At 41.0% G+C, this 16,323-nt stretch overlaps 1 protein-coding gene across 1 annotated transcript in view; it reads left to right on the forward strand.

The window, feature by feature from the left end:
- POLN (DNA polymerase nu) overlaps window positions 1–16,323 on the forward strand; it is a 215,930-nt gene that overhangs the window by 93,976 nt on the left and 105,631 nt on the right. Inside the window, exons 13-15 of the mRNA XM_075066754.1 lie at window positions 11,949–12,006; window positions 14,024–14,101; window positions 15,000–15,114. Of these exons, the coding sequence (XP_074922855.1) occupies window positions 11,949–12,006; window positions 14,024–14,101; window positions 15,000–15,114 (251 nt within the window). The remainder of the gene's footprint in view (window positions 1–11,948; window positions 12,007–14,023; window positions 14,102–14,999; window positions 15,115–16,323) is intronic.

A 16,323-nucleotide genomic window follows, 5' to 3' on the forward strand; every position in this document is an offset into this window, starting at 1 on the left:
CTTTTTTATTAAAAGTTTGCTTTTTAAGACCTGTTTGATTTTTTTCCTAGTTAAGGCTCAAGGGGATTGAGTCTGTACTCACCAGGGAATTGGTGGGAGGAAGAAGACAGGGGGAAGGGAAAACTTGCTCTCTGTGTTTATCTCTCTTTCGCCGGGAGAAGGGTGAAGGGGAGAGAAACCTGATCTCTCTGTATTGTGTTTCAAATAGTTGAAGCACAGTATCTCCTGGTGTACACAGGCAGGAACGACTGGGAGGACGTAAAGAGGGGGGAAGGGAAGTGGGTTATTTCCCTTTGTTGTGAGACTCAAGGAATCAGAGTCTTGGGGTCCCCAGGGAAGGTTTTGGGGAGACCAGAGTTCATCGGGCACTCAGAGTCCTGACTGGTGGCAGCGCTACAGGATCTAAGCTGGTAATTAAGCTTAGAGGATTCATGCTGGTACCTCATATTTGAACTCTAAGGTTCAGATGGAGGAATTATACCTATGACAACCCCCCTATTCGAAGTGTTCTTGCACCACTGCATCAAAGCAACATGCAGATATGACCTGATTCATGGTAGACAGAGGAGTATGGCTTGCTCATCCCTTTCTGTGTCTACTGACAGTATGAAACTTGTGCTTTCCAGCGATAGATAAACCTAATGTTTTAATATGGCTTTCAGTGTAGCAAAAATACATTAAACTTCTACATTCAATACTAGAGCTGCTAAAAAATTTCAAATTTAGAAATTTCTATAAAAAAAGACATTTTAGGGATAATTTTTTTAACCATCTCTTTGAAATACCTCTTTAGATTATTTTTATTCATCATTACATTTAAAAAAAACCCCGAGTAATAATAATTAGTTTAAGAATTTACTATTTAGTTAATTGTCTTTTATATACATCTTTCTTAAATGAGCATAATCTTTGGGGGGAGAGATAGCTCAGTAGTTTGCACATTGGCTGCTAAACCCAGGGTTATGAGTTCACTCCTTGAAGGGGCCATTTAGGGAGCTGGGGAAACAAACAAACAAAAAAGTCAGAGACAGTACTTGGTCCTGCTAGTGAAGGCAGGGGACTAGACTCAATGACCTTTCAAGGTCCCTTCCAATTCTATGAGATTGGTATATTTCCATATTATTATTATTATTTTCTTTCTTTAAGGATACTTAGAACATTTAAATCAGGATGATGTATCAGTTGTATGTAACCCAGTTTATATTGCCATATGATCCTCCTCCTCCCATCCTGCCTGGCAACAGCATTGATGCTCAGTATTTTGACTTCCTAGTCAGGAAATGTGACTTAAGATCAGTCAATCAGCTGCAGTATAGTACTTAAGACCTATTCAACCTCTTTCCCTCAGTTGTTTTTTTCATGTCTGCTGGAGGAATGGAGAAGCATTTACCTCATCTTTCTCTCTCACTAACCTTCACTATTTCCTGTCTCCTGACAAGAAAACACCCAGTAAAATGAAGGAGACAGAAAAGAAGAATGAAGAAAGAATTACAGCAGACTTGCCAAAAGGAGCAATTAAAAGGAGAGTTATTTCTCCTCAATTTTCTCGTCTCCCTGGTTCTAGTGGCCTGAGTTCTGCAAGCCTTCCAGAGCTCTGTTGGTGGCTTTTGAATGAGTTAACCCCTTATCTCCACAAGGCACTCTCGAAGGTCTTGAGATCTCAGATACCAAAGGAACTGACTGACTGATCACCCCTGCATGGCTCTCAATAGGTGGAGATTTTGCCAATACTTTGTGTCCTCATACTCCTTTCAAATACAGCCCTTTTAATCTAGAGGCCATAATGTTTCCTTTTACTCCCAGGGAAAATTACCCCAAAGGCAGGAGTTTGCAGTTTGGCAAGTTGTTTCTCCGTATAACCACCGTGATATGCGTAACATTACTATTAACCCCTTATTTTATGGTCATAGTCATCACAACTACTTTGCCTCTAAAAAGACAGCAATGTTTCCCAGATACTTCTCCAGGAACTTTGTCCCCAGAACTCTGAATGGAAGCATTCTCTCAGGATTGGAGCACAGAAGTGCTTACCATGGTGTTACTGAAGATAGACAGAATAGGACAGAGATCATTCTGCTGGCTCGCATGTGACCTTGTTGTTGTTGGCTCTCCAAAATGATGAGTCTGATCGCTTACTGTCTGTGGAAGCTGACTTCGACAAGATCTCACAGTGTAGGGCCTTATTCAGTTTTCCAGTCTAGAAAATCCAACTCCATCAGGCTGGAGATTGAATAGCTCTTTTGGATAAGATGGGTGAACAGGGTTCTGACCAATCGCATTACCTGTGAGTAATCTTTCCTTTTTGAAAAACAGTGTCTGTGGCTTTGTCCTCAATGAAAATATATGCCTTTAATTCATTAGTAGCCACTAGGTGGCAACTACACACAAGCCAAACCAACTACTTGGGACTGCATATGCCCACTAGTTCCAAGCTCTGATGATGTTACCATGGTGACTTTGATCACTGCCATACTTTTCCTATTTTTTATACTGCATATTGTATCTCTCTAAACCTTACAGACATGATCTTGGGAAATCTATCTTTGTTACTGTAATTATTTGTCTCACAAGTTCCTGTAGAAATGTTAATAGCCAAGTACTATTTTTATTCTTCTACATTGAGAAAGCTACCATGATCAATATTCAAACAATAGAATTTTCCAAATGGTAAATCTTATAGTACATATTTTTCATCTTTCTGTAGTATAATCTCTCTAGAATAGCATTTCCCAACATAGGAGGTGCTAGTCTGGTTTAGGATGGCCAGGTTAGGGAAGTCTTCATGACCCTATATCCACATTGTCTCCGCACTGCAAATGTACTGCTGCAAGTGGAGTGCAATTTCCCTCCCTACTTCTGCAGCAGCCATGATGCTTAGTAAAGGAGCAGTTCACAAGTACAGGTCTGCAGAATCAGGAAGCAGCTCACTGGCCCAAACTTTACATCTCTTCTCTCATGTCACTTAGCTGAGCTGTGAGAGCATGTCTTGACTCCACAGAGCAACCAAAAGGTGCCCTCTGTGATGGAGTATACAAACCCCACATAGGGTTCCAACTTTCTGACCTAACAAAACCAAACACCCTTGCCCCACCCCTTCTCCAAGGCTCTGTCCCACTCACTCCATCCCCCTCTCCATCGCTCTTTCTCCCCCACCCTCACTCACTCACTCATTTTCACCCAGCTGGGGGAAGGGTCCCTTTTCAACTGGGTGTTTGGTTGAAAACGGGACACCTGGCAACCCTAACTCCACACTGGACAACAAGGGGGTTAAGAAGCTACTCTGGGCTCAGGCAGCTCTGCCATGCCACAAATGCAAGGCATGCACAAACTGGAGGAGGAACTTAAAATGGGGAGAGAGCAGCTTTTGTTACTTGTTGGCAAGACAAAGAAGAAAACAGACCTTCAGCCCTCAGCTCCTGGGGAAAGGACTGACTGACAGCAGGAGCTTCCCAGACCGCTGCTGCCCAAAGGCCCCTTCCTGAGGGAAGGGAGGGCCAAATTCAGATGCACCTTGAGAAGAAATCCTTTCCCTCTATTTCCTATTAACTCAGATTGTGTTAATTCCCTTGCCTATTTTGTTCATGGAGGACCTCAGAGGGGGAGAGATTCTCAAGTGACCTGGCTGGAGGGTCAAGTCACAGGAAGAGGCATACTGCCACAAAGACAGACCGGCTGTTGGCAGAGACACCCAGCGGGAAGAGAGCTACTATATTATTCCTGGCCATAATGAAGCACCAGAAATGAGTCAGCCCCTTCCCTACCCCACTTTGAACATATATGTAGGCTTTAGGTAAGGACAAATAGCCAAAAAAAGGGGGAAGAAGAGGGAGCAAAACTTCATTTAAAAAAAGACAAACAAAAAGGACGAATAAAGATGAAAAAATGAAGAAAAAAAAGACAAACTCTGCTGGGAACATTGTATGCAAAGTTCTGGACAGTGTCCGTCCACCACAAGGATCTCCAACACAAAAATGCTGGGCAGCACTGCTTCAGAATCACAAAGTACTAAGCATCAAAACTTGTTCTCTCATATGTTTCCTTGTAGGGTTTGGGTTCTTAGTGTGAGAGCTTGACAGAGGTCCCCTAATTGTCTGCATGAATTTCACCAGAACTTTGAGAGAGTAAAATACCCTGAAAAGGATAGGAAATCAGGGCAATATCAATATGTAATTGTGTTCTGATGGTGGAGCTAGCAGAGCTATCACTAGTGCTAGCGTTCGTAATGTGAATCCAATTCAGGAGAACAAGATATTCAGAGAATATGGTAGAAGACTTCACAGGTATGTTTTGTTGCTGGTAAACTAATTTATTTTTGCTGAAATATTAAAATCATGGGTTAATAAAATGGAACTTTGCTGTAAGTACACTTCTACCCCGATATAACGCTGTCCTTGGGACCCAAAAAATCTTACCACGTTATAGGTGAAACCATGTTATATCGAATTTGCTTTGATCCGCTGGGGTATGCAGCCCCACCCCCCTGGAGCACTGCTTTACCGCGTTATATCCAAATTTGTGTTATATCAGGTTGTGTTATATCGGGGTAGAGGTGTATAAGGAAATTTAGGCTTTCCTTGAATATTAGGGAATGTGGTTGAATTTCTGTGGCAAGATTTCTGAAAGTAATTGAACCTGGCAAGATTAAAGCAGTGGTGAATATTTTCCTTTGCTTATAAAAAAAAAATATTGATTTTATTAACACTTGTGTGTTAGTATAGATCAAAGTGTTAAATGTATAAGTGTGTATTCTGATGTTTAAACTTCATGAAAACTAGTGGACTGTTACTTGTTTTGTTTTCATATCTGTTTCTCTTATAATGTGCCGACAAACATTTACATTGTATATACCCTGTAACTAAATGACCCCTCAAAGAAATTTTGTGGAATGCCAACGAAGGACCTAAGGCCTGTAACAGAAAAAAGCTAATTTCAAACAAATGTATAATTATGTATAATGGTTGGAAGTCAAAAGACTAAGTGCATTCCTCACATACCATCATTAAAGGAAAAGCTCAAGTGTGTAGAGACACTGTCAGCTTGCTTTACGTGTGAAGATACTATAAATATGGATTCAAAGAATGCCTCTGGACAGTTTGGATGGGTAGGGGACGGGTACCACATGCAAAGTGGAGATCCCCAGAGACAATCTGATTAACCTGAAAGACTTTTGGGAAACCAACAGTTTATTATATCACTTGTTACCAGCATTGTCTTTGGTGTAAGATCTAGAGTACCAACTGATCTGGGGTAAGTGACAGGTCTCTTGGGATTGGGAGAAACCTGCTGTGGTATGATTTTTTGTTTTAATAACGTTTTATCACAGAGCTATTTGTCTGGGTGGCAAGATAGACTGGAGAGGCTAAGGGGACTGTTTGTGATTCCATGGTAAGACTGTCTGCCCTGAGATAGACACTCACAGTTGTGAGCAACTTCAGACAAGGTGACACCCTAGGACCAGAGAATTTTTGCTAGCAGTGTCCATTTGGTCCATGCATGCACCCCCACTCTCCTTATGCTCCTCACTGAGGGTATAAAGGGGGCTCTTGGACCGTCACTGTTTTAGTTCCTTCTTACTGTTTGTGATCTAGGAGAGAGCTTCAGTGTTTGTGCTGACTTCTACAGTGACAGGGAAAGCATACCAAGGATCCTGGCTTCAAGAACTGTATTGACTGCCAGAAACTGACCCTCATGAAGCAGGTATATACACAACTGTGATGAAGCAAAAATCCAGCAAACCACAGTTTAGGCAAAGACCAACCTCCACTGGCATTCTGCATGAGCTGTCCTGCAAATGTCAGAAAATGCGGAGAGCCATAGGTACCGACTCCATAGGGAGTTCAAGCACCCACAGAAAAAAAAATAGGGAGTGCTCAGCACTCAGCGACCACAGCTGTTTGGCAGTGCCACCGATCAGCTGTTAGGTAGGTGGCTGGCTGGAGACACTAGGAGGACGGTGGAGAACAGTGAGCGGGCAAGGAGCCTCAAGGGATAGGGCAGAGCGGGAGCAGGAAGAGGAGAAGCAAGGTCAGGGCCTCGCGGGAAGGAGCAGGGCTGAGGGAGTGTGGCCTCCTCTGCCGAAAGGGGGGAGTTAACCCCTGCGGTACCAGTGTGGGGCAGTTGCACCCTGTCACAGGCTCTTACAGGGAATATCTTACCAGGTAATTCAGGAAATGACCACTGTGCTTCTAGACTTATTCAAGAGGCTAGGTCTCAGGATGATCCTGGAAAAGTCCACCCTGGAACCAATGTAAACTATAGAGTTTAACGGGGCAAGGCTAGATACAGTGTTGGCCAGGACATACTTATCAAGGAAGGGATTGTCTTGTATGAGCAGACTCATATAGCAAATTCAGATGAACCCCAGGACATCCATGTGGTCTTATCTGGTCCTGTTGAGTCATATGGCTGCAAAAACATATGTGACCCCATTTGCAGGGCTTTACTTCAGATGCCTGCAAACATGGCTACAGACAGTGTATGCCCTGGGCAGACACAGTCTTGACTTTCTAGTCATGGTTCCTTGAAGGGTCCTGGACTACTTTATCTGGTGGAAGGACAGAGGAAAGAGAGGGGTGTATGGATGTGTGTCGCAGCTTCCTGTTTAGTTCCCCACTGCTAAAAAAGACTATAACAATGAGTACATCCCTCACAAGGTCAGGGGCTCAAATTGGGGGGCAGGTAGTGGAAGGGATATGGTCTCCTCAGGAAATCTGTGCTCCACATCCACATATTGAAGTTTAGAGCAATCAGGCTATCCTGCAAACAATTCCTCCTTCACATTCACAAAACTGGGTTGGAAAACCATTTTCAGCGAGTAGTTATCAGTGGTTCAATCATGCTGGGAGGGCATAACGAGTGGGGTCCTGCAGGGATCCATTTCAGGTCCAGTTCTGTTCAATATCTTCATCAATGATTTAGATAATGGCATAGAGAGTACACTTATAAAGTTTGTGGATGATACCAACCTGGGCAGGGTTGCAAGAATTTTGGAGGATAAGATTAAAATTCAAAATGATCTGGACAAACTGGAGAAATGGTCTGAAGTAAGTAGGATGAAATTATATAAGGATAAATGCAAAGTACTTCATTTAGGAAGGAACAATCAGTTGCACACATACAAAACAGGAAATGACTGCCTCGGAAGGAGTACTGCAGAAAAGGATCAGGGGGGTCAGGGTGGACCACAAGCTAAATATGAGTCAACAGTGTAACACTGTTGCAAAAAAAGCAAACATCATTCTGAGATGTATTAGCAGGAGTATTGTAATCAAGACATGATAAGTAATTCTGCTCTATTCCATGCTGATTAGGCCTCAACTGGAGTATTGTGTCCCGTTCTGGGTGCCACATTTCAGGAAGGATGTGGACAAATTGGAGTGAGTCCAGAGGAGAGCGACAAAAATTATTAAAGGTCTAGAAAACATGACCTATGAGGGAAGATTGAAAAAACTGGGTTTGTTTAGTCTGGAAAAGTGAAGACTGAGAGGGGACATATAACAGTTTTCAAGTATCTAAAAGTTTGTTTCAAGGAGGAGGGAGAAAAATTATTGTTCTTAACCTTTGAGGATAGGACAAGAAGCAATGGGCTTAACTTGAAGCAAGGGAGGTTTAGATTGGACATTAGGAAAAAATTCCTAACTGTCAGGGTGGTTGAACACTGGAATAAATTGCCTAGGGAGGTTGTGACATCTCCATCATTGGAGGGTTTTTAAGAGCAGAGTAGACAAACACCTGTCAGGAATGGTCTAGATAATACTTAGTCCTGCCATGAGTGCAGGGGACTGGACTAGATGACCTTTTGAGGTCCCTTCCAGTCCTATGATTCCATGATTTGTAGCCAGTCAGACCAGGTGTTTTGGACATCAGGCCCTGAAGGAAGGAGGTGGCAGCACGCAGGAAAGTCTGTGCTAGCCTGGAACCCAGCATCAGGCCATTTCTCTCTCTGGATCCCCAGGATCTAGAAGGGTAGGGATCAGTGAGTGTCTGGGTTGGGGCGGGGGGCTGCAGCTGGCCTCAGGGGAGGAGGGAGTATGAGTGTCTGGGGCAGGGGGCCGTGGCTGGCCTCTGGAGGGGAAGCTGCCTTGGATGCCTCCCTGGGGAGGTCAATTCTAAATTTTGTTGTGATATAGGACTCCGGGTACCTGCCTCCTTGAGAAGGACACTGAATCATCTGATGCACACTGTACTGTCAGACTCAAGTAGTGAGAAAATTTTTACTTGGAGGCTTCTTTTAAGTTCCTTGTCTTTGTTCCTCTACCCTCTTAAATCTCTAAATGCTCTTAAAAATCAGCATTAACTTGCACACATTCTCCAAATTAATTCTCATCCGAAGAGTTATTTAAATTGTAATTTGCTGACTATTTTACATGAGAAAATAGGTGCAGTATAAATTTTTCTTGCCTTGGGATTACATGAATGGAATTTTAAGAGGCATTAGTAAAACTTCTGAAAACACTCTAAGATTAGCATGATGGACACTGTACTTGCATTTGGTTTTCAGTGAGAATAGGAATGTAATACAGTATTCTTTTACCTTGGTAAAGTAATTTTTAAAGGAAATCTGTATCAGTTTCACTTTGTGCAGGAATTTGGAAATTCACAAGTTCAGGCTCTCCAATCAACAGGAATAACTGAAAGTTATTGTTTTTAAAGTTTTTATTTACAAGTGCCATTTCTTAATGTAGAGCTTGAAACACACATCTTGTTGAGCAGTGTCACTAGCTTTGCAAAAGCCGAATGGAAAAGAATATAAAATAATATTCAATCAATATTAAATTGTCAGAAGAAAAACTTTTAGGCCAAATTTTTCAAAAATGGGTAAAGTTAGGCTCATAAATCTATACCTAGGCATTTGAATCATGGTCTGATTTTCAAAAATGCTGAAAATCTAGCCGCTCACCCACCCACTTAGATTGTCCACATTATTCATATTAACAAGCACATAGACACCCATTTACTGTACTTGTTTTGTGCACATAAATGTGGATTATGTGGACACAATTTAAGTAATTATCATTTTGAAAATTTGTCCCTCGCATCACAAACCACATTATTTTACATCAGAGTCGACACAAATGTTTAGAACTGCTACTTTCAAGTAAAGAATTAAAAAACAAAAAATAAATTTCAAACTTTTATTCATGATAATTAGTGTTCTTTTCCTTGCCAGTCTGCACATTAGTGGGTTGAGAAAAATGCTCTTAGTTTTCCTTTAATGTGAAAAAATATTGGACTTCATTTAGTAATGCACTATATATTTGTGTGTGTTGTTTAGGCAGAGGTCCATCTTGTACACATTTAATTGTGAATACCCTCATAGCGGTACTGGGGGAAATCATTTTTACTTTTTGCTATTTTATTTCGTTATAAGTATATATGGATGGCTAAAATTTTAACTTAATTTACTTTTCAATTTGATTGCATACCTCTTAGCTTTAAAAAAAAGGGTTCTGAGTTCAAAACTGCATGGGGAGTGACTTTTTTATTTTGAAATTATACATCCCTGCTCCCAACATTCTTGCATCCTGAAACATATAACTTTGGCACATTCATCTAACCACTGAGTTATGTACAGATGTATTATATGAACTGATAACAATTGGGGTTGACACACATTATCATATGCTAAATGTTACATGTCACGTATTGTCAGATGCTACCTGTCCAGGTGATGGGGAATAATGTTACAAAATAATAGGAGGAAGTTATCATGGATGTCATGTTTCACACTTCACTAATAGTCCTTACTGGTTGCAGTCATACCTTTCATCGGTAACTCTTACAGGCTGAGAACCCAGGTCTCTAAAAGGGAAGATTAAATTATTATCACTTTGACACCTAGCACTGCATTGTTGTCTTTACTGATGAGCCTAGACAGTTCACAGTTTTTATACTTGTAGATTGGCTGTACTTAATAAACAACCTCTTCCATAATGTATTACAAATTTAAAAATGCAACCGTACTAGGTAGCTTAAGTTTATGATGCTACAGTATCTGAAAATAATATTTGAGATAAAACAGATTAAAATTTTAAAAAAGCTTCTTGTCTGAATTATATGTGGTGGTGTATCCACAAATCAAGATCAGCATGTAAGAGTCCTTCAGGAATAAACGATTCCTGTAGAATTCAGTTTTATTCCCAAAAGCTAAGACAACTGTATTAGAACATCTTATATCTTTGGAAAATCTTAGATTTTTTACTTGAATCCTATCCTTACATAAAGCATGATTCAACCAGAAATCCATTATCATTGTTCAAAGTTTCACAGTACACTAGAAATAGTATAGTAAAGAAGGGCAAAGATCCATAGGTGTCTTTCTCGTTCAGTCACAGAAAAATTGACACCAATGTATGCCCACTTGCTTTTAACAGGTGATGGCTCCAAAGAAACAGGTGAAGAAAATTGTGGAATAGCAAATAAAATGCTAAATATAGGGCAAAACTTTGTTCTGTATTGCAAAGGTGTGCTAGTAGAGGAAGAGTGTTCAGAACCCTTAATTTTCCCAGGACTTAAATTCTCACTGAGTATTTCCTAGAGCCACAGAGCATGGGGCTTCAGCCCCACAGGAGGCACCAGGGCTCAGGGCTTCAGCCTCACGAGGCATGCCGGGGCTCCTGAGGGTTTGGAAATATTTACTGGAGCTCCGCTCTGGACATCTCCGGCTGAATTTAAGCCCTGCCCAGGCCCTTCCCATCAGTGTATCAGCAGAGAGGGATTTTGCTCTAGATTTAGGTTAGGATTCTGGCTCACTACCCTGGCTGGTGCACCCAGGGCCGACTCCAGCTTTTTTGCCGCCCCAAGAGGTGAAGCAAAAAAAAAAATAAAAAAGATAAAGCCGATCGGCGGCAGCTCAGTCGCGCAGCTTTGTTCTTCAGTGACACTTCGGCTGTGGGTCCTTCACTCCCTCTCTTCCTCTTTGGCAGCACTTTGGTGGCAGCTCAAAGAGGAAGAGTGGGACTGAGGGACCCACCACTGAATTGCCACCGAAGACCTGGATGTGCCGCCCCATTCCGTTGGCCGCCCCAAGCACCTGCTTTCTTTGCTTGTGCCTGGAGCTGGCCCTGAGTGCATCACAGCCCTGGGGGAAGTGATCTGCTAGCTTGGGGGCTTGATCAGCCTTTCAGCATGTAAACTGTAAACTGCAGCTAGGCTGAATATTGTTCCTCTAAAGGAGCAGTAAGGTGTGCCGAGCTAGGTGCCCTGAAGCATCCTGTCCTGCACTGACAGATTGGTTCCAAGTATATACAGTACACAGAATGGCTTCTTGGGTTAACTAAAAACATATTTTTTTGATAAGCAAAATAACAATTCTGTGTATTGTGATATGAAAGACTCCAGATTTAATGTCCTACACTAATTTAATGATTTTTAAGCCAACATGAGTATCCTGCATATATGGCAATCACTCCACCCAAAACTTACCTCAAATCTCTCTTATCATAATAATGCCTCTCTTCTCTTAAGCTTTCTAGGCTTTCTCGGTTCTCCATCGTGTAAGTCTTTATAGCCTTCTCTTCTACTTAATATGGTTTTCCAGACCACGCTCAATTTTCATAGTTTTGCTGTGCTTGCTTCTCATCTGTTGATACAATAATTTAGTTACTCTACTTAATCCCACTAGACTCTAACACCCCAATTTCATACTTAAAATTTTAGTGTACATTTCATGACTTAAATGTGAGTGTATGCTGTACATAATTATCATTTCCATTAATTGTGTTTTTATGTCATATAATTCAAAATGCTTAATTTTACATGATATACTTTACAATTAAGTATATGTATATTGTCAAAATATAATTCAAATATTGTTTAATATAAAACAAATAAAACGTGTTAACATTATATAATCAATCAAATTAATCTTTGATGTTCTCCTAAATTATACTTTTAAAATACATTTTCAATTCCTGTAAAAAAAAAATTTCCTGTTATTTTATTTACAGAATATCCAAGGTATCTCCAAGCATCCAGTTCAAATTATTAAGAAGCAATATGTAAAAGGTAAAGGCAAAAGTTGTTTATGTAATTTTATAAAATGACATGCATTTATCTAAGTGTCTGAGTAAAAATATTTGATCAAGTACTATTAAAGCATACCAACATCTCAAAAATGGAGAGAGACTACATTCTAACTGTATAGTTATATTATAACATTATCTTTTAAACTAATCTTTCTGCTGCTTCTTGCTAGTACAGCATGTGGGTCTGCTGCCTCTTCCTTGATTTATGCAAGTGAGTTCATCAATTTTTAAATATTCTCTGCCCTCCCAGCCAGTCCTCCTACCTTCAGTTTGTGTTCTTTTTTCACAGTTTGTAGCTTGCATCGTTGTAATGGAACCAAGTTATCCAGCCTTATCTTACTAACAAGTTTTTCTGTGCTTTCATCTGAGAAAGCTTCTCCTAGGGAAGTGCCAGTGCTAGATTGACTAGGCCACATAAATCAAACTAACAGCTAAGGGTCAAAATATCCTTTGATTGCTAGTCAGATGGATGCTATAAACTGGATTCAAGGAAGATAGTATAGAGAGCGCTGTAAGTCCTAGGGAATCATGACCCAAGTGATAGAGAAAGGACTGGACCCACAAGAGTGAACAGTATGAGAGACTTGCTTACATAACCTTTTCTTCCTGCCGATAGCTGCACAAGACCACTGCTGCTGCTTTGTTGCTCTTGGTTTTTGGAGGGAGCAGTGGTTGGCTTTGCACAAGAGGCTTTGGAATAGGACACAGTTCAATATAATGAAGCAAAACGTTTATATAAGTGCAAGTGAAATGAGGAGCAGAGTTTGGAATAAGAATAAAAACCTTAAAATTGTAAGTGTCTATCTGAGATGAGAAAAAACTCTGAATAGCTAAAGCTGGAAGTTTGTAATTTCTCATGTTATTTTTAGCTATTTCATCTGTGTACAAACAGTGGATACATATACATGCTACCCAACATGTACTACAGCACATAGGCAGACCCAGACTGAGTCTGGCAAAATTCAATAATGATGCTCATGGATCATATGTAAGGCTGTGATTTAATCATGGGTATTTTTAGTAAAAGGTCATGGGCAAGAAACAAAAAATCACTGCCTGTGACCTATCCATGACTTATACCATAAATACTCCTGAATGAATCTTAGGGGGAGGGGCACTGCTGGGGGGAGGAGACCCGGGGAGCCAGCGGGTGCTCCAGATACCACCACAGGGGGCGTCCCGGGGAGCCAGTGGCTTTTCCAACTGCTGCCGGGGGGCCTTGGGGCCAGCCGCTGCTCTGAGCTGTGGCAGCTCCAGTTGTCCCTGGGACCACTGCTCAGGTGGTCCCCAGGACCAGCCGCACCAGTTGGTGTGGCTGATTGCAGGGCTGCCCGAGCGGCTGGCTGCAGAGCCACTCCAGCAGCGGCCGGTGTCGCTGTCCCTAGGGCCGCCTGAGGAGCTGGCTCCAGGGCCAGTTGCTTGGGCGGCCCTGCAGTCAGCCACACTGGCCACTGCAGAAGTCACAGAGGTCACAAGAAGTCATGGAATCCATAACTTCCACGACTTCCATGACCAACACAGAGCCCTACTCAAATGTACTTTGCAAAACTACGTTTTTTCAGGTTTTTCTTTCCTTTTCAGACTTTTCCAGATCTTCTCATTTCCTCCTTTGCAACTTTGTGACCGACTGATTGTAAATCAGTAGTAGAGGAAATATACTATACTTCAAGCATTGTTGCCTTTCCTACACCAAGTAAAATAGGATTCCAGTAATGCATTAACTTTCACTTGTCATCCTGTCATTTCTTCTGTAAAGATTCAGTACACATGGAAATAATTTCCTAGGAAATTGTGATTGAAGTAGGAAATTAGTTCATTATTTATTTGTTGAGTACAGGATAATTGCTGTTAGATGGCTTAACTTTTCAATTCCTTGCATTTGTGGTGGTCTGTCAGATATGTTCGATGCTTAGCAACCTTGCCTGTTTTACAACAAAGTTTTATTGTTTTTTTTTGTTTCTGTCATATATTATATGTTTCTCCCATCTCCTTTCTAGGAAAAGAAAATGAAATAGTAACTATTTCCCCAAGAACATTGTTTGTTTCAGCTAAAGGATATACGTTCTTAGCAGCAGGTAACAATAATAATGGAAATTATCTTCTGATTATTTATTATTAACAAAAGTCCTGTGATAACTGCTGCCAGTCCTCTTTTGGATGCCACTACATCTTCATTGACCTTGTGAAGAAAAAGCATTGATGTTAAGTGTAGTTATCTTCAAGAGTGGCCCATTCCTCACAAGCAGAGTCTGAATGTCTGTATTATAGGCAGCGCTGGTAGCAATATTTATCTGAAAAGCTACTTAATACTTTTCAGCATAAGCACCTCTAACTTTGCCAAGCTTTAATCATTCATGCAGAAAGTTTTCATGCCTTGGGCAGGGATAATTTTCACTAAAGCTGTCAATCACAGTTAATGCATACAATTATTGCAAAGCAAATTAACTAGATTAAAAAAATAGTCACAGTTAATTGCAGTTTTAATCACACTGTTAATAGTAGAATACCAATTTAAATCTATTATTAATATTTTGGATGTTTTTCTATTCACCTCATAGAAGTGACTCAGTTCTACTTCTTGTTCAGTCAATTGCTAAGACAAACAAGTTTGTTTACATTTGCAGGAGATAATGCTGCTCGCTTTTCTTTTATGTCACTTGAAAGTGAGAACAGGCATTCACATGGCACTGTTGTAGCTGGCTATGCAAAGTATTTACGTGTCAGATATGCTAAACATTTGTATGTCCCCTTCCTGCTTCAACTTGTAAGCTCTAAAGTTTTATATTGTTTTGTGTTTGAATTCTTTTCACAAAATTATAACCTTTTGTGAAAAAAACATTAATTCTATAAAATTCTGTTGTCCTGTAACTGAAAAATATAAAAAATGGAAATAAATATGGAAAGGATGTTTAAAAAGTATAATACAGTAATAGAAAAGTTGCAAGGGTACTAATGGAGCATTTTATTTGCTAGATTTCTCCCATATTGAACTAAGAATCCTTGCACACCTATCCTGTGACCCAGAACTTCTGAAACTATTCCAAGAACCTGAAACCACTGATGTGTTTACTACACTGGCTTCTCAATGGTAAGACTACATTTACACCATCTGATGTAAACCAGGGGTCTGCAGACTATGTCTAAGATTTTCAGAGATCCACACCTCCATTTGAATATTTTTAGGGGTCCACAAATGAAAAATTGTTGAAAACCACACAACTAGGCCAACAAAATGACAAAAGTACCTTCAACTTTTGTATTACTGTTTATTCATAGTGATATAATGTATTTAGGCACAATACTTATTTTCTTGAAAATTTGATACTTTTTCAAAAGATTGGGAGATGAGCATAATTTCAGAATTATGAAAGGGAGTATAAGAGTTCCTCACCCATGTCCTTCAAAGCAATGCAGGGGTTCTATTCATCCCCTTCTCCTCCACAGCTTTCATTACCACTGGCTAATATATGGATAATCTATCTCAAGACTCAAATAATAGATGAGCCTGATGACTGGAACTGGTCAAATAACTCACTGCAAGTAACGTGTTATAAATATTGACAATTTTTCATTGCATAATTATTCACAAAACATTTTAAAAGAATCGGCTCAGCTGTGACCTAAATTAGCTTCATGAAGGATTACAAAACATCCTTTCTCTCTGTCATGTCTCCCCAGGGCCAGCGCTACCATTTAGGCAGCCTAGGCAATCGCCTAGGGCGCCAGGATTATTCAGGGGGCGGCATTTTGCCGGGGAGGCAGCAGGTGGCTCCGGTGGAGCTGCCGCAGTCATACCTGCGGACGGTCAGCTGCTCGCATGGCTCCGGTGGACCGCCCACAGGTATGCCTGCGGCAGCTCCACCAGAGCCACAGACCAAAGGACCCTCCGCAGGAATGACTGCGGCAGCTCCACCGGAGCCGCGGGATCAGCGCGAGGGGCGGCGAAATGGCCATGCGCCTGGGGTGCGAGAAACCCTAGCGCCGGTCCTGTGTCTCCTGATGATTATATTCACTCCAGTTACACCACAAATATTTTGAAAACCTTAGACATCTGCTAAAGGTTTTGGAAAACAAAGTCTGCTTGTACAAGAAACAGAGAGGACAGCACTCATGGGATTCTTGTGGCTCCAGTGAAGGCTCATCTGCTTGTTGATACTTCAGTCTCCTGACAGACCCTCTGATACTCAGGAGAAAGAGCAGTGTTTCAATCCTTATTTAATTAAGTCCTTCTCAGACCTATTCCTGGGATTATTACTCTTTGTTGATCTTCAGAGAAAGGAGATCAGTAGATGAATTC

The sequence above is a fragment of the Chelonoidis abingdonii genome, chromosome 5 (assembly GCF_003597395.2).
Source record: "Chelonoidis abingdonii isolate Lonesome George chromosome 5, CheloAbing_2.0, whole genome shotgun sequence".
NCBI classification, from domain to species: Eukaryota; Metazoa; Chordata; order Testudines; family Testudinidae; genus Chelonoidis; species Chelonoidis abingdonii.